This window comes from Pleurodeles waltl, chromosome 12 (genome assembly GCF_031143425.1).
Source record: "Pleurodeles waltl isolate 20211129_DDA chromosome 12, aPleWal1.hap1.20221129, whole genome shotgun sequence".
NCBI classification, from domain to species: Eukaryota; Metazoa; Chordata; class Amphibia; order Caudata; family Salamandridae; genus Pleurodeles; species Pleurodeles waltl.
Genome location: NC_090451.1, coordinates 614,880,227 through 614,904,484, shown reverse-complemented (window position 1 = coordinate 614,904,484; position 24,258 = coordinate 614,880,227). Strand labels below are relative to the sequence as shown.

The 24,258-nt window shown below is 43.5% G+C and overlaps 1 protein-coding gene across 2 annotated transcripts in view; it reads right to left on the bottom strand.

The window, feature by feature from the left end:
* LOC138268348 (SLAM family member 5-like) overlaps nt 1-24,258 on the bottom strand; it is a 586,627-nt gene that overhangs the window by 94,424 nt on the left and 467,945 nt on the right. For both annotated transcript variants that reach the window (XM_069217902.1, XM_069217901.1), the window contains exon 8: nt 16,141-16,230. In XM_069217902.1, the coding sequence (XP_069074003.1) occupies nt 16,141-16,230 (90 nt within the window). The remainder of the gene's footprint in view (nt 1-16,140; nt 16,231-24,258) is intronic.

Below are 24,258 nucleotides of genomic sequence, written 5' to 3'. Positions count from 1 at the left end.
TCCTGAAAGCAAGACCTCCTCGACCTGAGCTGCTGTGTACTGTCTCTGGGAGCCATCATGCCACGTCCTGCAGGTGATAGGGCCCCAGCCTTCACCCCAGAAGTGCTCAACAAGCTAGTGGAAGGGGTCCTACTATTTTATGGACATCTGTGTGGGGCAGCAGAGGAGCAGGTGAGCCCAATGCCATAGTCATGTGTGATACTGGTGTGTGTGTTGGTGAATGGGGTAAGTGTACCGGTGAAGGAGTACATGCATGTATGGGGCATGAATTGAAGATGTGTGAACCGAGAGGATGGGTGTGTTGGCACTTGGTGAGTCAGATGTTTATAATCCACTGCTGTTGATATGGTGCTAGTGTACATTACTTTCTCCTTCTGTTTGTGTCACCAATGCAGGTCAATACCCATCAAAAGGAGGGGATTTGGCATGCATTCGCCAAGCAAGTGCAGGCCCTGGGGGTCCACAGCCGGCTGAGCACCATTTGCAGAAAGCGGCTGGAAGCTGAGGTGCTGGGCCCGGTAGACTGCTGATGCCCAGCTGGGGATGTCCTCCAAGTAAGGGAGGGGTGCCCCTCATACCCTGTCCCCCCCTAATGGCCGACATTTTGGAGGTGGCCTACCATGAGGTGGATGGGCTTTGAGGGCAGCACAGCAGCCACGAGGGGGTTAGTACTGACTCTATCCCAGGACTTGGCTGGGTTTAAATGGGATTGGGTTCCTCAATGCATGCAAAGTGATATTGTAGTAAAAGCAAAATGTATATCAACAATAGCAAATGGGTATCAAGCACCCTGGCAGAGTATATTTGGAGATGTGTTGCCATGCTTTATTGTCAGTGGATGTAAATCTCCCATTTCTAAACCTCTCCATGTCTGTAATGTCTAATGTCATATGCACATGTGTGACTCCATCCTGCCTATACATTGATTTGAGTATTTCTATCACCTTAAGCTTTGAGTATGAACTGCTCCATCCAGCTGCATTAATGGCTCTGAGGTGTCAGTCAACTCCCATCGGTGTAGCATACCTGAATATACTACTGTGTGACTCTCCTTTTATCACTGAGACTATATACATCAAGTACTGGTTATGGTATTGGCTGATTGTGGGAATAGCATTACAGTTTCACCACAGAAATGGGCTTCACGGGTCAGGTGTATTGGCCTGACATCTGATTAGGCATACATAGGTGACCTGCTGACTGTATGGTATTTGTAGGTAGCCGACCTGGGATACTGAAACATGTAACATTGATGAGGTCTGATTTCACACATTATGCATTTCCTAGGAACAATACTTGTAGGGATATCACCTTTAAACCAATGGGATGGTACTAGAGGTGGCAAGTGCCCCGACACATCTCTTATTTGTCACCATGGTGTGTATATGGCATGTATGACAATGCCCTAGCAATTCCTATGGCACATTGCTGAGTTACTGCCTACATCATGTTGTCATGGATAGTTGGAGGGCACATGTGATGGGCTGGGACTATTTTTGCTTGCCTTGGCAAATATGTAGTGGCAGATTAGGAGTGCTTTGGGTATTGCATGAGACATGGCATGCTGATGTGAATCAAATTTTGTAATCAGTCTCCTCGGGCTGCCTTATGCAGTAGTGGGATGTGTAATTGGTGTACAGGAGGTGGTATTTGTCCATGTGTGCCTAAAGCATGCAATTATTTACTGGCTAAGATGTGTTTTGTCTGGGCTCTGTGACAGGCTCTGCCATTTCTGAAATGGTGTGTATATGAGGGTTGAGTTGTCATGGTGCATAGTCCAACTGGTGTAACTTCATGTGTGGTGGCATAGGAAGCGATCCATGATATAATATGTGTGTTTCAGAAGTACATCTGTTGTGACACTGCACTCGGTAATTGAGTATGGATGTGTTATATATGCTATATGGCCCAATGTAGATGCACTTAGCAGTATGCTAAGTAGTGACATGTGTTGGCATCTGCTGATCTGGCTCTGTGATAGTGTCTGACTAATCACATGGCTATGCCACAGATTCAAATTGGATATATCAGATGTAACCTGTTTGTGAGCCTGACTTGTAATGGCTAATTCATGGTTGTTCGCTATAATGGCATCACTGCACAGAGTGGCATACAATGTTATGTGAGAGGCAGGTGTTGTATGGTCTGTAAATGGTGTTGTCTACACTGTAGTGGATATATGACATAAGACATGGACTATTCAGGTGTTGTTATTGTAGAAGCCTGAAGCGTTTAGTTCAGTCAGCTGCACATCCAATGGGTGATAGGGGTAAGGAGAGGTATGATGTGTATCCAGGCATTCAATTGATACTGCATCCAGGGCATGATGTACCATCTAAAAGGGCTATGGTTGGCATCATGTGGATGACAAGTGGTGTCCTACTTAGATATTGATGTAGGTGTGAGGATAGGCATACAGATGTGGGTAGTAGTGACATGATGTAGGTTATGAGTATTGGCACCTGAGATGGCCTAGCCATGAGATGTACAGTCACAGAAGTCCATGTTTACTTGTGTGTACGAGAGGTATATGTTAACCCATATTTACCCTATCTCTCTCCCTCCCTCTCTATTTGTGTGCATCAGCATCATCAGGCGAAGGAGAAGGGGCACAGGTGTGTGGGGAAGCAGCAGCCCACAGACTCAGGAAGCTGCAACCCACAAGAGCGAGGGACCCAGTGGGACAGAGGGCGAGGGGAGTGCCATGGGGGAGACCAGATCTACCACCGCTTCTTCAGAATCCTCCTCCAGTGGACACTCCCTGGTAGTTGTGGACCCATCTGGGACCACAACAGCACCATCTTTGTCTTACATCGCCCTTACTAGCACTGCCCTCCCTGTAACTACCTACCTAGTTGCCCATGCCGGCTCAACCAGGAGGGTGTTAATCACCTTTGATGCAGGCACCTCTGCCCCTTCCCCAGTCAGCCCTGCTGCCCTCAGTGAGGACGCTATTGACCCCCTGAGGTCCATCTCTGTGAGTCAGTCGACCATTGTGAATGCCATCCAGGGACTGGCAGCTCAAGTCCAACAGAGCAATGCATTCCTGGAGGGCATTCACGGTTCCCTGGCTGGCTGCCAGAGATCCTTTCAGGCTCTGGCCTCCTCGCTGACAGCAGCCAGTCTCCTTTTGTCTACCTTCCCCCCTCTACCTACCTCTTCCCAAACCCAAACCCCTCTCTCCAAACACAGACAAAGCACACATGCACAAAGGCATGCATCCACCTCAGCAGACAAGGACACCACTGACAAGCACAAGCACACCACAAGTCCCACCACTGGCATGCACACAGACAACCCCCACCTGCAGACACCCCAACATTCAGTACCTACACAGACTACCCACCACCCCCTCCTTCACAGATACTACACCTGACACACCTGCAGCCACTACACCATAATTCAAGGATCCAGCCACAACACCTGTCTTACCCACAGTCACCACAATATAAGAATCACAGACTTCCATCTCAATCACCACATCCACACCCACCCCAACCACTGACACCCCCACATGCAGCGCATCTACCATACCTGCGGGCACCACCCCAACAGACAGTCACCTACCCACCATGGCATATCCCTGCATATCCCCCCTCCTCTCAAGACACCTAAACACCCGCACTCACCCACCCAAAAGACACCCAGCACCCACAAGCATTCCACAAACACACTTGCACCCAAAACATTGACATATCTTACAACCATTCCTTCTCCCTCCATTCCCAAACCCTTTTGCCATGACCCCCGTCTGTCTAAGAAGCATTACCTGTCAGAGATTTATTTGTTCCCTACTCCTTTCCCACCCTGTGACACCTCCAAGTGTTCCTCCTCCCTCCCCAAGTCCAGCCCTTCAATCTCCAAGTCCTTCCGCTGTCCCCCTGCTAGTGCCCAAGCCCCTCCTCCTACCAAGAAGTCTACCCCTCCCGGGCCCAAGGATCCCCTCCCAAACCAAAGCCCAAGGACCTCCTCCCAAACCCAAGCCCAAAGACCACCCTCCCAAATCCAAGCCCGTCCTCTACCCCTTCTACCTAATCCCTGAGGTTCCTGCCTGCCCCCTTGTTGCCCCTACCATGTGGAGGTCAGTGTGCTGTCAGGAGTCAAGTTGGGGCACTCCAAGGTGCCATTTGTGCCTTTGGCATTTTGGACTGGCCATTGGCCTTTCATTTGTACTTATGTTTGTAATTATTTATTGCTCTTATTTTTTAATATATCTGGACCAACATATTGTTGGATTCAATTTTGACATACTTGTCCTGCCTTCTTTTAACATGGTAGTTTGGTATTTGTGGGCTTTGGTTTGTGTGTGCGTGACGTGTGTGTGTTGGTTGTGCCAGCTGTTCTGCCTGGGCTGCATGTGTGGGTGTGGCCTTTTCATTTGTCCGCTGTCATTGCTGTGTACTGTGTGTGAGATATGTTTGTTACATGCATGTATGTAGCAAAACTGTGTATTGTTTGTGTAGAAATGTGTAATGGTGGTGTTGTGTGCCCTTGAGTGGTTGTTAAGTCTGCATTCATGTGTGTGGTGATGGCTATGTCATATGTGTTGTGGTGTTTGCGTGTTGTGGTATATGCTTCCTTGTATGGCAGTGTGATTGTGTTTATTTGTTCTCTGGTGTTGTTACATGTTGTTGTTAGTATGGAGCGAGGACTTGACAGAAGATACAACTTTTTGAGCTCTGTATCAGCCTGTATCGGTTTCATCTCCATGGCTGTGAGTGATAAGCTAAAGAACCTGTACTCCCAAAGGAGCTAAAACAACAGAACAGGTATCCTAACTGAAGATAATCCGCTACAGCAGTCTTTGGTACCCCTAGGAGAGTGTTTGGACTTCGATATATCCCAATAGAGATCTGTTCCAATAAGAGAGTTTTAAAAAGTCTTGCCCTGTAAGAAATCATCTACAGACATGGTTGTATCTAACAAAAAAAACTGGTGTTTAGTTCAGTACGCCTGTCTTACCTTTGTTCTCCCCCCTCATGAACCATTGGACTGGAACCACCCTGATGAAGGTGGCCTCTCTATGCGAGGGATACCGAAACACGTGTAGGCTATGGGTTCCAAAATTCTGTTTCATTGACTCTATTGATACACATGCTGTCAAAGTGTTTTCCTCGTTATGAAAGACTATTGGAATTGTTTGAACTCTTTGTGAAATATTTGTATGCATATATTTGTCTTTCCATGATTTATAGATGAATTCTGTATTAGATTTTGGACCATTCACAGCTTTTATGATTTTATAGGTGAGTCTGGTTATATTTGATTATGAATGAGGTATAAGTGTTATTGTTGCTTGTTCTTTGATGAGGAGTGGAATATTCAGGTTGTCCTGTACTGTGTTGTCTTAAGGAATTTTATGTACATTATTGCTCTGATATATTTATTGTCATAATTTGTTATAAAATGTAATAAACATATCAAAGACATATAGGATTGATCTAATGAAGTATGCCTAAATGAATAGAATTAACAGAAGCATATTGCCATTTTGAACACTTTATGCTGAGACTCGTGAGATACTTTTTTGACATACGCATTAAACACATATTGATTAGGTATACAACTGTGGTTTTCTATATATATCCTTGGAGTACAATTAAAGAGTAGCTCCATTACTTTCATTTCTAATTGTTCAATTTCCCTGGATGAGCTACCATATTAAAGCAGGGACCCTCGATGGTACTGACGTTGTTAGTGTGTGGTGTCATGTGGTTGTGTGCCATGACATTGCTTGGCGAAGCATCTGTGTAGTTGCGGTTGTGTTTTCATTGTGTGTATTGGTGTTGTTGTGGATGGTTGTGTTAGACAGTGCCAGTGCTGTGTCTGCAGGTTGGTGTGTGTTGGCCGTCATGTGTGTAGTGTGGGTGTGCATGTGTGTGGTATGGGTGTGCATGTGTGTAGGTAGGTGTGTGTGTATGTCCGTACTGGTGTGTGGTTACGTGTGTGTGTTGCCATCACAAGCCATCCTGGATGTGTCTGTTGTGTGTGCGTGTGCAGTTTGGGATTTCCCTTCAGTGGGATGTGGGTTGATGTACTCACGGTTGTTGTCTTCGTTGCCATTGCTGGTTCCGGAGACATTGTGTGGGCAGGAGCAGTGGGAGTACTTTCAGTTCAGGTACCATGGCAGCTCTAGTAAGGTATGTGTTCCAGAAGGTTGGTGTTTTTATAGAACTGGTTTCTGCCAGGGTTTTCATGGTGGCGCGACCATGGCGTAAACCTTGGCGGTGTGCATTCTTGTAATATGTCCGGTGGGAACATGGTCCCTGCCGGCCTGAAGGTGCCTACAGCCATTCGTGGCGGCATGTTCGCACTGGCGGTGGTTTGGCTGTGCTCTGTTGGGAAGACCACCATGGTCATAATTTGGCGGTCTTCACCGCCAGCCCGTTCGCAGTACGACTGCCGCCGCCAACATGGCAGTCCTGAGACCACCAAAGTCATAATGACCCCCAATATGTTTTCCATCTATTTTACCTTGATATTTTTGTCTTCAATATTGAAGTATTTTCTGTTCAATAAATATGTAGTCAATACTAAGCTTTTATAATAAATACTAGAAGGCCTTCATTTTTTGATCAGTTGAAAATCGATTAACAATTAAACTTTTGACAATTTCAGTTTTGAAATCAGGATCAAGTCTAGCAGTGGAAGTATAATAAGCTGCAGCAACTTTCAAATAGTCTAGAAAAAACGAGTTGGTGTGCAATGGAGCAGTAACAGGTTCTTTGAGACCTGGCTAAATCATAGACTGATAGAGTTAGTCGCATTTTACTTCATTTTGTGCACTGCCAAAAAAATAAAATTCAAATGACATTTGTGACTTGTCACCTTTAGCTATCATGTTTGAGTAGCTGATACAATGTGAATGTCTTGGCAATTGATTTTCACCTGTGATGATGCTGCATGAAGAGTGGTATCCTGCAACAATGCTCTGGTTAGGAGACTAAGGGCCAGATTACGAGTTGGGCGGGCTAACCGCCGGACCACCAATATGACAGTCGCTACCACCATACTATAAACTCACCGCCGGACAAGCCGGCGTAAACAGTGGGGTGTCTTTGGCTCTCAGGCCAATGCCACAGGACTGTCTCCACAGCCAGTACACTTGGAATGTGCACTGCCTGCCATGGCAGACAGTGTACATTCCAAGTGTGTTGACAGGTGGGTCATGGGCAGTGCAAGGTCCCTGCCATAGAAATTCTGCTGGAAAGGCAAGCCGTAATCAGCATGGCGGTGCTGATATTGGCACCGCCAAGATTGAGCATGCCTTGTACCGCTGCCAACACATCGGGATCTGTGATCCTGGTGGTTGCAACGGGACTGTGGCGGGCCTACCTGCAGCATCATCACCAATGGAGCACCAATGATGCAGTGCCCTGACTGCCACCCCAGGTACGGCGGTCCTAGGACCACCATACTCATAATAAGGCCCCAAATGAAGAATTGTTGGAAGAGCCAATAAAGAAAGAATAGGCAACAACTGAAGAGCAGCAGAATAGTGAGCTTGAGATAAGAATACCTTCTGCCACCAATATTCTATTGTCAGTTCAATGCATGTTGGAATCAGGGAAAAATCAAGTCCTGGAGCCAGACAGTTACCCCTCTGGACATGCTCTTTGAGTTTGCACTGCACATATTTTCTGGTGCAGCCATTGTGTCTAACTAGACAAAATGCCTCTCCTGTAGCCAGGTACTAATACATACCACACGTCAAAAGAATAACATACAAACTTAGAGTCAAGCAGGCAACCTGCCAGCTTAATACATCAAAGGGGGGGCTATGATCGTGGCTCCCCTGTCAAAGGACTGCCTGTCCTTTTCAGAGATCCTCATCTGCCTGCGGAGGATCACAACATTTACAGAGCTACTGCCAGTATGAGAGTTTCTCTGAAGGCAGAAGAGTTTATTAAGTGGCACTATGACTCTTCAGCCCCATCCTCCCCCAGAAAACATTTTTTACTGCATGTTGGTTTCACTGCTTTATTTTCCTTCTCGGCATTGGCATACCTCACTAGGTGGTCTGAGGCTGAGAAATCTAGTGATGGTCAGCCCTCACTTTATAGGGTGGGCAACATGCACAATGCCCTAGCAGCCATGTAGCCAACAAGCAGGAAGGTCAATAGATTTCCCTGGAGGAGCAATTAAAACTCTGCCAATCGAAACTATGAATAAGTAGGTTGGTGAACCATCAATGTATGGCTGTTATTCTCTAATTCTCCCCTTATATCAAGACATGTGTAGGTAAATATTAGAGACACAGTGTTTCTGACTTGAAGGAATGTCTTTTGTAGTACAGGCATTACGCAGGTCAAGCAGTAGTAGTGGGAACTGGTGGTGTTTACAAAAAATATTAGTGAAACTGGTTAAATTAAGTCTCATTGGTGCTTGGTTAATGATGCTGAGGACAAGGAGTAAGTATACCAGCTCCAAAAAGTTCAGAGATAGGCCCACAATCAATGTGCCTTCTTTCTCCAAGAAAAGAGAGTGTAACATCTTACATGTTTGTATTTCCATGAGGATTGAGAGGTGCTATACTTTGTAGCTTACATCAGGATGCCTCTGCGTGAGTGGATGATGTTGCGGTGAAATATGTAGAGAGAAAAGATTCTGTGTGTCTCGCTGGTCTTGGAAGTTGTAAGGGCTAACAGTGGAGGTAAGCCTGCATCTGAGTGTGTATGAGCACTATAACTAGTAACCTACTACCAAGTGAATAAACAAAAATTTTTGACAATGACCTGGGAGAAGTATTATTATTCCACTGCTGAAGAGTCATTCCATATTTGATCCCAAATGGCCAACCGGGGAAAAGGATATTCACAAGGGAGAAAGTAAATGACCTTCAATGTGAAAAATGCTGTAGTCCCTAAAATAGAGAAACAGTCATCAAGGTAACCCCTTAAGAGCACTGATGGAGGTGTAGTGTAAAGTAATCTGAGACAAGAGAAGATACTCACCTTGGTGGAATGGAAGATCTTGAAGATGCAGATCATTTTGAGCCTGATCAGGCCAGAGGAGACAACTTCCGCAAGGAGAGAGTAACTTTGTTTAGCCACAGATATTCCTGGGCCACACAGTCGTGTTCACTTGTAGCAAAAAGAGTTTGTGTGTTGGCTATCAGGGCTTCAGGGGACTAAGTGGCAAATATATAGCTGCATACATTGGACAAGGGGCTTTTACTACTCAAAGTATCTTAATAAATACCAAAACTCCCCGTCTAGAGCACCTGTAAATGCTCCTTAAGCTCATGGATGCTTGCCCATACCTTCTATCTCAGCAACCACCACTACACCTTTGTGCACTCTAGAAAATATACAACATGGAATCACCCATGAGAATGGGCCAGAAGCAACCAATAACTTTGTACAGGGGCTGAACACCTCTCGTCTGTAGGTTTTGTTTTACGTCTTCTAAGCCACAGCTCATACTAAAAATGCTACAGGGTTCTCGATGTCTGGCATTCCCCCTGATTGTGGAGGAGGTTCTTAATTTCTCCTGGAGGATTCTTGCCAGTGGAAAGCCACGTCGCTGCCAATATTCCACCTCCTCAGCTGTCCAAGGGGATTACTTAGGATCCTTTTTGCATGACATGTGTGTAAAAATGTGACTGTGTTACATTGTCTTTGTCCCGAAAGGTGTGCTGAGTCTCCATTATTCAGAAAGTGGGTCACCTTCTTTCATTCCCATCGTGAATTTCAGCGACTTCCTGTTTCAGTGTCCATGTCTATGGCTCATCATCCCACAGTTATAGTCTCTGAGTGTTTCTGTCACACTTTCCAAAGGCTCATGCCCATTTCTACCTGCTGCTCTCTTAATTTTTTCACTACCTGTGTTACAACAATCAAATATCTTATCTCTGCATCCAGGGTTTCATGACCTCCTGCATCAGCCTCTGTGATTCAGCACTTCAAATCTTGTGTTCCAGTGCCCATGTCTCCCTGTCACAGTGACCATGGTTCCTTGTCCTCATGTCTAAATCTCCTACACTATTGACATACCTAACTCTCTCTTTTCCAGTGTATGGCGGTTTATGTCTTTCTGACCAAGTCTATATTGGGAGAGGACATATTTTAAAATTAACATTCAATAAAGATGAAGTAGAGAAGACAGGTGAAGATTTCATTACAGGACTATAGGCTACAATTATGCATTCATCTTTTATTTGCCACTCGTTTAGCACCTTTTGAGAATCTTCAAAAAAAGCAATTCCAAACTAGAATCAGAACACCACAGTACATAAATAGTCCCTTCACAGACCTCTCCTACTCTTTTAAATGCTGCTCCTGATGAGATAAGTATCACTCTCATAGCTATCTTAAACTTATTTGAAGTGTAATGAAAAATTAATTATTGAATTAATGGTGGTTTAGTTTTGTTACAATCTGCCTTCTAATTTTAGAAGCATAAAAGGTAGATGAGATTATATGATAATCAATGTTATTGCTAATCTAGCTGTTTTAGGTTAAATCAGATACAATTCTAACCTAAGATTGCAGTTAGGGCCGTGCAAGTGCTTTTCTTTAAAACAAGCACATTTTTAGAAACTTTGTGGCAGGTCTTGTGCTTACCGTTCTTGGAGGAATGGTTTTCTCACTTGCGCTCATGATTTAAATTCTTTCTTGGCGTAGACGCTCGCATTGAAGATTAGGAGTGTAGCGCAAGGTCAGCATGCCCCACTCTGCGTGCATGAGTCTTCAAGCTCCTGTTCAGTAGGAGAACAGGAGTGTGGCGCGAGGTCGGCGTGTGCTGCTTTGTATACACAGGCCTTCGTTTTCTTTAGTCATAGCCTGGAGATTCAGTTTTCCAACCGCACCCTCTGACTGCATATTTTGGAAAGGCAATTGGCTGCTAAGATCTTGCGAGATTGTGGCACCCATATTGGACTGAGCCTTTCTACATAACACAACATATGAGGGGGAATTTTTCAAAGATTTAAGCCGCGTAAGTAATGGTACATAAACAATCGATCTTCTGACGCAAAGATGGGAGTTACGAAACTTAACAAGTGTTTTATATAAGGAGGAATTTTTTATGTGTTATTGTTATACTTAGTATTTGATGGATTTAGTGTATAACTAGAAGTAGTATTTTAAGTTTATAGTGAGTTATTAATATGAAAGCAGAATATTGGTTGATGTCTTGAGATCACAACAGCTAAAGTGAATTAGAATATTAGGAAGAGGCTCATTCAACAGTAAATGAGAGCACAGGTTAAAGAGACCTTGGATGATATCCTTAAAGAGAAAAAGAGGAAAGAGATGGATTTTTGCGAGGAATATTTTTTGTTGTCTGAGGATGATGATTTGAGAAAGTAAGGTTGTAAAAGATTGAGCAAAACAAAGCACTTGGAAAATAGTGAAGTAAATGGTTAGAAGAGAGATGGTTTAAAATTGATTAAAAAAAGAAAGGTGTCCTTAGCGGCACACAGAGGAAAGGTGTTCTACACAATGCAAGTGTCCTTAGCAACACAAATGAAGATTAGTTGAAAAATTCAGATGAAATGCCTTTTCCTAATATAAATAATGATTTGGATAAATATGATGAATATGTCTTTCACATAACTCCGGATGATTTTAACATGAAATGTGAGAGTTTTAAGAGTTCATCCTCAAAAGACGTTTTAAGGAATCCTATAGAGGAAGAGATGTTTTCTCCCTTTAATATAAGACATCTCATAGTAGTGATTAATGGCCAATGGAACATGTTGGAAACATTATTAAATATGGTTGAGGAAGCCCCTAGAAAAAAGAAGTGAGAAGGATATTGAAGGTGGAATATTATAGGCCAGTAATTGATGATAAAGTGTGTGTAACACCTAATTTAAGTCCCGAATAATGTTATTTATTTTTTTACTTAGGATGGGTATAGATCTACGTAAAGAATTGGAGCAATCTCTTAAACAATGTCAGGACAAAGTTATAGACATTTTAGAGTCGTTGGCTAGAATTTTTGCCATGGCAGAGGATGCGTATATTAACAAAAATTAGGTGGACTTGGAATTATTATAAGGATGGTGCCGAAGAGCAGTAATCTTATTAGGCAATGCTAATGCCGGAATAATGACTGAATGCAAGAAAGCCGTTCTAATGAAAATGAGTTGTTAGCTAGGTGACAAGGCAGAGAGAGAAGCCAAAAGTTTATTGTTCAGTGAAGGTTTAGTTTAAAAGTTTAGGAAAATATGTATCTACCTTCGCAGCTTTTGACAAGGCTCATGTAAACATGATGAAGCTTTTCAGTAGAGGTGTTTTTGGAAGGGCCAGTACAGGGAGACTTGCTTCTGACCTTGGAATGCGAAGGCCCAAATACCACAGTCAGTACAAAGGATATGGTAGAGGTTATCAGACCTCAACAGGTGTCTACCCAAATAAAGGCAGAGGTAGTCACACTGAAGAAGCAAGAGGTTTGAGTCGAGGACTGAATCAATAAGGAACCCCAGGTGAATATGGCGACTATAATTGGTTCTTTCCAAGAAAAAGTTGGAGGAAAGCTAAAAATATTTGTGGACGCATCGAAAAAGATAACAAAAGATCCAAGGGTGTTAGAAACAGTTCAAGGTTTCAAAATTGACTTTATGAATTTTTCTTAGCAGGTGAGAGAACAAAGAGAGATTTGTATGACAGAAGGACAAAAGTAAATAGCAGATGCAGAAGTAGAAATTATGTTGCAGAAATGTGCAATAAAACCAATAGGAGAATGTATGAAAGTTACATAAGAATTCTTTTTTTGGAACAAAAAAGGACAAAGGATGTAGACCAATAATAAATCTGAGGGAGTTGAACAAACTTTTGACATATAGACATTTCAAAATGGAGGGATTCCATTGTTTGAGAGATATACTATTAAAGAACAATTTGCTAATGAAATTGGATTTGAAAGATGCTTACTTCACAATTCCAATGGGAGAGGACAGTCTGAGATCCCTGCAGTTCTGTTGGAGAAAAAGGGCATATCAGTTCCTGTGTCTTCCTTCTAGATTGTACTCTGCCCCATGGTGCTTCACAAAGGTGATGAGAGTAGCCGTGGCTTATTGGAGGGAAAGAGGAGTAAGATCAATAGTTTATCTAGACAATGTTTTCATTATGTCCCAAGACACAGAACAGTTGAGGAAAGACTTAAATATGGTGAAAGAATTATTGGAACGTTTGGGTTTCATTTTAAATTTAGTGCCAGCAAAGAAGACGGATTTTTTAGGGTTCGAGATAGACACTGTGAAAGTTATGCTTCAGCTTCCAGAAAGGAAAATGAAGATGATTCAAAGTAAATATTGTAAGTGTTGAAGAAGGATGTTCTTTCTTTGAGAGACTTAGCATGGATGATAGGTTTGCTGTCTCCGTTCTTTCAGGGATATTCCCAGGACCCTTCCATTATCATACACTGAGAGAATGAAGATAGAGGCATTAAGAAGAGGTTTGTGGAATGGAGACAAAGGGCCCAATCATGAGTTTGGTAGATGGGATCACCCGTCCGCCAAACTCACGATGCAGGGTTTGCCACGATGCTGGCTACCTCCTGTTTGGTCCTATTAAGACTTTCCCGCTGGGCTGACCGATGGAAAACAATGTTTCCGCCAGTGAGCCCAGTGGGATAATTGAGCTGGCGGCAATGCTGCCACCCGAAGGGGACACCATCGCAATGCGAACTGTATGCACAGCAGACTTTTTTTTATTTTGCAAGGGACTTTTGAACAAGGCTGTTGAATTACTGGAAGGGTCATGGGCACCTGGAACAAGTAGAAGGTATAGGGGAATTTGGAAAATATGGTCTAGTTGGTGCACGGAGAGCTGTTTGGATTCTGTGGATGCACCTATAGTTGATTTGGTGAATTTCTTAGTAGAACAGTTTGAGAAAGGTCTAAGTTATAGGACTTTGAACTGTTACAGATCTGTAGTTTCAGCAGGTTATGATATTGTAGATGGAAAATCAGCGGAGAGAAAAACTATTGTATGTAGAGTTATGAAAAGCATGAGATTAAGAAGACCTCCAAGAGTAAGGTAGGATGTTCTATAGGACGTAAATGTACTCTTAGCGCTGTTTCTGTCCTGGCCCGGGAATAGGTATCTGGATTTGAAAATGACTTTCAAGCAAGATGGCTTCTTTACTGTGGTTGATTTCTTGTAAAAGGGTTTCTCATGTGAAGGCTGTAGAGGTGAGTAACAAAACTAATGGGACAGAAAGAGTATATTTTGAAATATGGAAGAGAACAAAGAAAATGTCTGCAACTACATTTTTTTCAAAATTTGAAAAATGTAAAAACTTATGTGCAATTGAATGTTTGAATGAATATGAAAATAAAATGATGGAATATAGAAACGCTCGAGAAAAACAATTATTGATCTTGTATGCGAAGCCATTTGGAGCTGTGAATAATGCTACTATAGCAAGATGAATTAAATGGGTTATGGAGCAAGCAAGTATTGATGTTCAACAATTTAAGTCACACTCTCTAAGAGGTGCGATGGCTAGTAAAGCGTATGTTTCTGGTAATAGACTGGAAGAAGCTGTAAAAGCTGCTGGCTAGTCAAATGCAAGCACTTTTGCAAAACATTATTTTAGATCAATAGAGCACATGCGGTGTTGAAGGGCTTTCAACATACATAATGGTAGCCTCCATTCTTGTAATGAAGTAGCGATCTCCAAATGAAATGAACAGAGAATCTAGATTTCATTAAAGACACTGAGGCTAACATTATCCCTCCCGCTGCTTCTCTTGTTTAAAAGAAGAAAAGTAATTTTTGGCATATAAAAGTAGAGAGGAAAGAAGACCGGTAATACAAATTTTACAGTATATCTTTTTGAAAGAAATTAATAATTGTTTTGGTGGTTTTCATTTTTTTTTAAAACAAGGAATTTAACAAGGTATTGTATTCACAATGTTGTTTATTTTTTTAGGGCGTAATGGAACAGGACGAAGAGGAATATTGTTTGGGAAGAAGTAGTGGAAGAAGGATATGAAGATTCAAATTTTGAAGTCTGCTGCATTTAAAGAGAAGGAGAGTTATGTGTAGGGACTATTTATGTACTGTGGTGTTCTGTTTAGAGTTTTAAATTATTTTGTTTGAAGATTCTTTAAAGATGCTGCAAGAGTGGTAATTAAAAGATTAATGCATAATGCTAGCCTCTGTGTCTTTAATGTAATCTAGACTCTACATTCATTATTATTATTATATAATCGCTATTCCCAACTTTTATTGAGTTTGAGTGACTTCACTTGAAGTAAAGTCATACCTGCTAGGCCAGGAGTGACATAGGATTTCCTACCACAGAATGTCCCTTAGGTGGGAAATCCTGCAAATGAAATTCCAGTGATATCACCGGCAAACTGCTGAATAATTCCCAGCAGAGTAAGAACAGCACAGCTATAGGTCTTTATTGTTCTGAGATGCTAGTTGCATCTTTCTTACACAATCTCAATCAGAAGAAATCCCCATGACGTGCATTTAGCTAAAGATTCTGCACATCATACAGCTCCAATACAAAGCTACTGTATGTATGGGGTACTGCTGGGTTTTAATTTCATTATATTGCAAATTAGTCAAGTAAATCTTCAAACAACAAATGAGTTTCTTTTGCGGGTGGTTTATCTTACTACTGAACACATTTTTTAAAGCTAAAACCAACACACATACAGTGCTTAATTTGTGCTGCCATTTGTAGGAGGTAGACAAAGGCATTCATTTTCAGGAACCTGGTCTTATTTGTGCTCCTCAGACTTTGATCAAGAGCAAGAAACAGAAAGCAAGAAAGGAAGCTAGAAGAGAAAAATGGAAGAGTAGTGATAAAGAGAGAAAGCAGGAATGAAAAATAGCCTGCAAGTGTGACATAAAGAGACAGGAAGTGATAAGTGGTGGAAAACAGAGGCATATGGTGTAATCAAGAAGAGGTAGTCTTGGCATTCGGCATCTTTGCATTCTACAGTTTCAGCGGGTTGCTCCCAAGAAAAATGTTGTGAACTGCACTCATATATATATATATATATATATATATATATAATTTTTTTAAACATATTATTCCTATTATCCATTCAAGTTTGCATTAGCTTTGTTGCCATTCTTCATCCTCTGCAACCTTTTCTGAGTTGCCCTGGGTTTCTTTTTCTCATCTAGGACGGTATTTAGCATCCTGTATGAAAAATAAATAAAATACCTTAGGTCGTAGCATTTTGTCATAGACTGTATTTCCTGTATCTTCTTTTGGTGTAGAACGATTGTTTGCTGATGTAGGAGGAGCTTCGACCTGCAATATAAATGCACTTTTAATCAAAGACATAATGGGCCAGATTCATAAAGTCAAACTGACACACTGGAGCAAGTTTAATATAGCTTGCTAATCACAAAGGTATTTTACTAGTAATATCTTTATGACAGAAGTCTCCACACATAAAAAACTGGACAGTCCACCCTTGTTACGTGAGGAGACTCCTCAGTTGTATAAATGCTACTAGTAAACTACCTTTGTGAATAGCAAACTATCATAAGCTTACACAAAAGTGGAGGTTTACCTTTGTTACTCAGGCCCATTCAGTCATAAGTAACACTGGAACTGGAAATATAGGGTATTTCCTGTACACTAGAAAGGACTTGGGGCCAGATGTATCATTCTTTCCAATAGCCACTACCAAATTGCGATTTTTGTGAATCACAATTAAGTAATTGCTATTGGAATGTATGAAACTCCAGGAGTTTCATAAAGCGATTTACAAGGGCTTGCAGATGGACCTACCTCATTTAATATTCATTGCAAATAGCTACTATCATAGGGATGGTGGCCTACTGGGCTCAGCAGGACACCATGTCTGTGATTACTTTTAAATAAAGCAATCTTTTTTTTTTTTAAATGCAGCCCGTTTTTTAAAACAAAAACGGAATGCGTTTAAAAAAGAAAAATGAAAAGTTTTCTTTTCATTTTTTAAGAGCAGGCAGTGATGTTCTGACGATTCAGACAATAGGTCTGGATGATATGCCTGTCTTCTAGGGTTGCAAGGTTGACTAGCAGATGGTACACTGGTGCATGTCTCAATCTCCTCATGACGGGGTATCTAGGACACAGAGAAGAGAATGTACAAAGTGATAAGCACTTTACACATGGAAGCAGAACATGTCGTAATCGCACACACCTAACACTGTAGACATGTCGCACTGCTGACACATACTATAATGGGCATGCTGAAGCGGCTTAGACCCCATCCTTGCCGCACATGGCTGCACCTGATAAATTGTTTGTTACACACATCACATGTGTAATGTTCCTTAAGTGGTACACTGAGCTGTCCTGCACTGATCATGTATATAGTCATGCTATATACCTATATGGTTACACTGCCTATGTGTCTCCGACTATCTGGAAATGCACGTCATCTGACATCCGGGAATATCACATCACTTTGTCATGCATGTCACATGTATAAGCCACACCATATAGGCCTACTCCGCAATTGGGCCAAACATTGTGTATGTCGCACTTATTTTCGTGCAGTAAGGCATGATATGTGCAAAAAATGGCAGCCGCCTGTCCTGCTGCACAGGACACTTGGAAGTGACCTAAGTCTGCTGGCATATGTCGTCATGGGGGTAGACGGTTGCAACCGTTGTGCAACTTCTCATTGGTTAACATTGCTGCCTATGAGGGACTGGGGCCAATGGCGATCACTGCGGGCGGTGATCGTCGTGTACGCGGCGGCTGTGACCACCATTTTCTGCAGCCTTGCTCACTTGACTCCTGACACTTCTGCAAGCAAGACCTCCTCGACCTGAGCTGCTGTGCACTGTCTCTGGGAGCCATCATGCCACGTCCTGCAGGTGATAGGGCCCCAGCCTTCACCCCAGAAGTGCTCAACAAGCTAGTGGAAGGGGTCCTACTATTTTATGGACAGCTGTGTGGGGCAGCAGAGGAGCAGGTGAGCCCAATGCCATAGTCATGTGTGATACTGGTGTGTGTGTTGGTGAATGGGGTAAGTGTACCGGTGAAGGACTACATGCATGTATGGGGCATGAATTGAAGATGTGTGAACCGAGAGGATGGGTGTGTTGGCACTTGGTGAGTCAGATGTTTATAGTCCACTGCTGTTGATATGGTGCTAGTGTACATTACTTTCTCCTTCTGTTTGTGTCACCAATGCAGGTCAATACCCATCAAAAGGAGGGGATTTGGCATGCCTTCGCCAAGCAAGTTCAGGCCCTGGGGGTCCACAGCCGGCTGAGCACCATTTGCAGAAAGCGGCTGGAAGCTGAGGTGCTGGGCCCGGTAGACTGCTGATGCCCAGCTGGGGATGTCCTCCAAGTAAGGGAGGGGTGCCCCTCATACCCTGTCCCCCCCTAATGGCCGACATTTTAGAGGTGGCCTACCTTGAGGTGGATGGGCTTTGAGGGCAGCACAGCAGCCACAAGGGGGTTAGTACTGACTCTATCCCAGGACTTGGCTGGGTTTAAATGGGATTGGGTTCCTCAATGCATGCAAAGTGATATTGTAGTAAAAGCAACATGTATATCAACAATAGCAAATGGGTATCAAGCACCCTGACAGAGTATATTTGGAGATGTGTTGCCATGCTTTATTGTCAGTGGATGTAAATCTCCCATTTCTAAACCTCTCCATGTCTGTAATGTCTAATGACATATGCACATGTGTGACTCCATCCTGCCTATACACTGATTTGAGTATTTCTATCACCTTAAGCTTTGAGTATGAACTGCTCCATCCAGCTGCATTAATGGCTCTGAGGTGTCAGTCAACTCCCATCGGTGTAGCATACCTGAATATACTACTGTGTGACTCTCCTTTTATCACTGAGACTATATACATCAAGTACTGGTTATGGTATTGGCTGATTGTGGGAATAGCATTACAGTTTCACCACAGAAATGGGCTTCACGGGTCAGGTGTATTGGCCTGACATCTGATTAGGCATACATAGGTGACCTGCTGACTGTATGGTATTTGTAGGTAGCCGACCTGGGATACTGAAACATGTAACATTGATGAGGTCTGATTTCACACATTATGCATTTCCTAGGAACAATACTTGTAGGGATATCACCTTTAAACCAATGGGATGGTACTAGAGGTGGCAAGTGCCCTGACACATCTCTTATTTGTCACCATGGTGTGTATATGGCATGTATGACAATGCCCTAGCAATTCCTATGGCACATTGCTGAGTTACTGCCTACATCATGTTGTCATGGATAGTTGGAGAGCACGTGATGGGCTGGGACTATTTTTGCTTGCCTTGACAAATATGTAGTGGCAGATTAGGAGTGCTTTGGGTATTGCATGAGACATGGCATGCTGATGTGAATCAAATTTTGTAATCAGTCTCCTCGGGCTGCCTTATGCAGTAGTGGGATGTGTAATTGGTGTACAGGAGGTGGTATTTGTCCATGTGTGCCTAAAGCATGCAATTATTTACCGGCTAAGATGTGTTTTGTCTGGGCTCTGTGACAGGCTCTGCCATTTCTGAAATGGTGTGTGTATGAGGGTTGAGTTGTCATGGTGCATAGTCCAACTGGTGTAACTTCATGTGTGGTGGCATAGGAAGCGGTCCATGATATAATATGTGTGTTTCAGAAGTACATCTGTTGTGACACTGCACTCGGTAATTGAGTATGGATGTGTTATATATGCTATATGGCCCAATGTAGATGCACTTAGCAGTATGCTAAGTAGTGACATGTGTTGGCATCTGCTGATCTGGCTCTGTGATAGTGTCTGACTAATCACATGGCTATGCCACAGATTCAAATTGGATATATCAGATGTAACCTGTTTGTGAGCCTGACTTGTAATGGCTAATTCATGGTTGTTCGCTATAATGGCATCACTGCACAGAGTGGCATACAATGTTATGTGAGAGGCAGGTGTTGTATGGTCTGTAAGTGGTGTTGTCTACACTGTAGTGGATATATGACATAAGACATGGACTATTCAGGTGTTGTTAATGTAGAAGCCTGAAGCGTTTAGTTCAGTCAGCTGCACATCCAATGGGTGATAGGGGTAAGGAGAGGTATGATGTGTATCCAGGCATTCAATTGATACTGCATCCAGGGCATGATGTACCAGCTAAAAGGGCTATGGTTGGCATCATGTGGATGACTAGTGGTGTCCTACTTAGATATTGATGTAGGTGTGAGGGTAGGCATACAGATGTGGGTAGTAGTGACATGAAGTAGGTTATGAGTATTGGCACCTGAGATGGCCTAGCCATGAGATGTACAGTCACAGAAGTCCATGTTTACTTGTGTGTACGAGAGGTATATGTTAACCCATATTTACCCTATCTCTCTCCCTCCCTCTCTATTTGTGTGCATCAGCATCATCAGGCGAAGGAGAAGGAGCACAGGTGTGTGGGGAAGCAGCAGCCCACAGACCCAGGAAGCTGCAACCCACAAGAGCGAGGGACCCAGTGGGACAGAGGGCGAGGGGAGTGCCATGGGGGAGACCAGATCTACCACCTCTTCTTCAGAATCCTCCTCCAGTGGACACTCCCTGGTAGTTGTAGACCCATCTGGGACCACAACAGCACCATCTTTGTCTTACACCGCCCTTGCTAGCACTGCCCTCCCTGTAGCTACCCACCTAGTTGCCCATGCCGGCTCAACCAGGAGGGTGTTAATCACCTTTGATGCAGGCACCTCTGCCCCTTCCCCAGTCAGCCCTGCTGCCCTCAGTGAGGACGCTATTGACCCCCTGAGGTCCATCTCTGTGAGTCAGTCGACCATTGTGAATGCCATCCAGGGACTGGCAGCTCAAGTCCAACAGAGCAATGCATTCCTGGAGGGCATTCACGGTTCCCTGGCTGGCTGCCAGAGATCCTTTCAGGCTCTGGCCTCCTCGCTGACAGCAGCCAGTCTCCTTTTGTCTACCTTCCCCCCTCTACCTACCTCTTCCCAAACCCAAACCCCTCTCTCCAAACACAGACAAAGCACACATGCACAAAGGCATGCATCCACCTCAGCAGACAAGGACACCACTGACAAGCACAAGCACACCACAAGTCCCACCACTGGCATGCACACAGACAACCCCCACCTGCAGACACCCCAACATTCAGTACCTACACAGACTACCCACCACCCCCTCCTTCACAGATACTACACCTGACACACCTGCAGCCACTACACCATAATTCACGGATCCAGCCACAACACCTGTCTTACCCACAGTCACCACAATATCAGAATCACAGACTTCCATCTCAATCACCACATCCACACCCACCCCAACCACTGACACCCCCACATGCAGCGCATCTACCATACCTGCGGGCACCACCCCAACAGACAGTCACCTACCCACCATGGCATATCCCTGCATCTCCCCCCTCCTCTCAAGACACCTAAACACCCGCACTCACCCACCCAAAAGACACCCAGCACCCACAAGCATTCCACAAACACACTTGCACCCAAAACATTGACATATCTTACAACCATTCCTTCTCCCTCCATTCCCAAACCCTTTTGCCATGACCCCCCGTCTGTCTAAGAAGCATTACCTGTCAGAGATTTCTTTGTTCCCTACTCCTTTCCCACCCTGTGACACCTCCAAGTGTTCCTCCTCCGTCCCCAAGTGCAGCCCTTCAATCTCCAAGTCCTTACGCTGTGCCCCTGCTAGTGTCCATGCCCCTCCTCCTACCAAGAAGTCTACCCCTCCCGGGCCCAAGGACCCCCTCCCAAACGAAAGCCCAAGGACCCCCTCCCAAACCCAAGCCCAAAGACCACCCTCCCAAATCCAAGCCCGACCTCTACCCCTTCTACCTAATCCCTGAGGTTCCTGCCTGCCCCCTTGTTGCCCCTACCAAGTGGAGGTCAGTGTGCTGTCAGGAGTCAAGTTGGGGCACTCCAAGGTGCCATTTGTGCCTTTGGCATTTTGGACTGGCCATTGGCCTTTCATTTGTACATATGTTCGTAATTATTTATTGCTCTTATTTTTTAATATATCTGGTCCAACATATTGTTGGATTCAATGTTGACATACTTGTCCTGCCTTCTTTCAACATGGCAGTTTGGTATTTGTGGGCTTTGGTTTGTGCGTGCGTGACGTGTGTGTGTTGGTTGTGCCAGCTGTTCTGCCTGGGCTGCATGTGTGGGTGTGGCCTTTTCATTTGTCCGCTGTCATTGCTGTGTACTGTGTGTGAGATATGTTTGTTACATGCATGTATGTAGCAAAACTGTGTATTGTTTGTGTAGAAATGTGTAATGGTGGTATTGTGTGCCCTTGAGTGGTTGTTATGTCTGCATTCATGTGTGTGGTGATGGCTATGTCATATGTGTTGTGGTGTTTGCGTGTTGTGGTATATGCTTCCTTGTATGGCAGTGTGATTGTGTTTATTTGTTCTCTGGTGTTGTTACATGTTGTTGTTAGTATGGAGCGAGGAGTTGAACAGAAGATACAACTTTTTGAGCTCTGTATCAGCCTGTATCGGTTTCATCTCCATGGCTGTGAGTGATAAGCTAAAGAACCTGTACTCCCAAAGGAGCTAAAACAACAGAACAGGTATCCTAACTGAAGATAATCCGCTACAGCAGTCTTTGGTACCCCTAGGAGAGTGTTTGGACTTGGATATATCCCAATAGAGATCTGTTCCAATAAGAGAGTTTTAAAAAGTCTTGCCCTGTAAGAAATCATCTACAGACATGGTTGTATGTAAAAAAAAAAACTGGTGTGTAGTTCAGTACGCCTGTCTTACCTTTGTTCTCCCCCCTCATGAACCATTGGACTGGAACCACCCTGATGAAGGTGGCCTCCCTATGCGAGGGATACCGAAACACGTGTAGGCTATGGGTTCCAAAATTCTGTTTCATTGACTCTATTGATACACATGCTGTCAAAGTGTTTTCCTCATTATGAAAGACTATTGGAATTGTTTGAACTCTTTGTGAAATATTTGTATGCATATATTTGTCTTTCCATGATTTATAGATGAATTCTGTATTAGATTTTGGACCATGCACAGCTTTTATGATTTTATAGTTGAGTCTGGTTATATTTGATTATGAATGAGGTATAAGTGTTATTGTTGCTTGTTGTTTGATGAGGAGTGGAATATTCAGGTTGTACTGTACTGTGTTGTCTTAAGGAATTTTATGTACATTATTGCTCTGATATATTTATTGTCATAATTTGTTATAAAATGTAATAAACAAATCAAAGACATATAGGATTGATCTAATGAAGTATGTCTAAATGAATAGAATTAACAGAATCATATTGCCATTTTGAACACTTTATGCTGAGACTCGTGAGATACTTTTTTGACATACGCATTAAACACATATTGATTAGGTATACAACTGTGGTTTTCTATATATATCCATGGAGTACAATTAAAGAGTAGCTCCATTACTTTAATTTCTAATTGTTCAATTTCCCTGGATGAGCTACCATATTAAAGCAGGGACCCTCGATGGTACTGACGTTGTTAGTGTGTGGTGTCATGTGGTTGTGTGCCATGACATTGCTTGGCGAAGCATCTGTGTAGTTGCGGTTGTGTTTTCATTGTGTGTATTGGTGTTGTTGTGGATGGTTGTGTTAGACAGTGCCAGTGCTGTGTCTGCAGGTTGGTGTGTGTTGGCCGTCATGTGTGTAGTGTGGGTGTGCATGTGTGTGGTATGGGTGTGCATGTGTGTAGGTAGGTGTGTGTGTATGTCCGTACTGGTGTGTGGTTACGTGTGTGTGTTGCCATCACAAGCCATCCTGGATGTGTCTGTTGTGTGTGCGTGTGTAGTTTGGGATTTCCCTTCAGTGGGAGGTGGGTTGATGTACTCAGGGTTGTTGTCTTCGTTGCCATTGCTGGTTCCGGAGACATTGTGTGAGCAGGAGCAGTGGGAGTACTTTCAGTTCAGGTACCATGGCAGCTCCAGTAAGGTATGTGTTCCAGAAGGTTGGTGTTTTTATAGAACTGGTTTCTGCCCGGGTTTTCATGGTGGCGCGACCATGGCGTAAACCTTGGCGGTGTGCATTCTTGTAATATTTCCGGTCGGAACATGGTCCCTGCCGGCCTGAAGGTGCCTACAGCCATTCGTGGCGGCATGTTCGCACTGGCGGTGGTTTGGCTGTGCTCTGTTGGGAAGACCACTATGGTCATAATTTGGCGGTCTTCACCGCTGGCCCGTTCGCAGTACGACTGCCGCCGCCAACATGGCAGTCCTGAGACCGCCAAACTCATAATGACCCCCAATATGTTTTCCATCTATCTTACCTTGATATTTTTGTCTTCAATATTGAAGTATTTTCTGTTCAATAAATATATAGTCAATACTAACT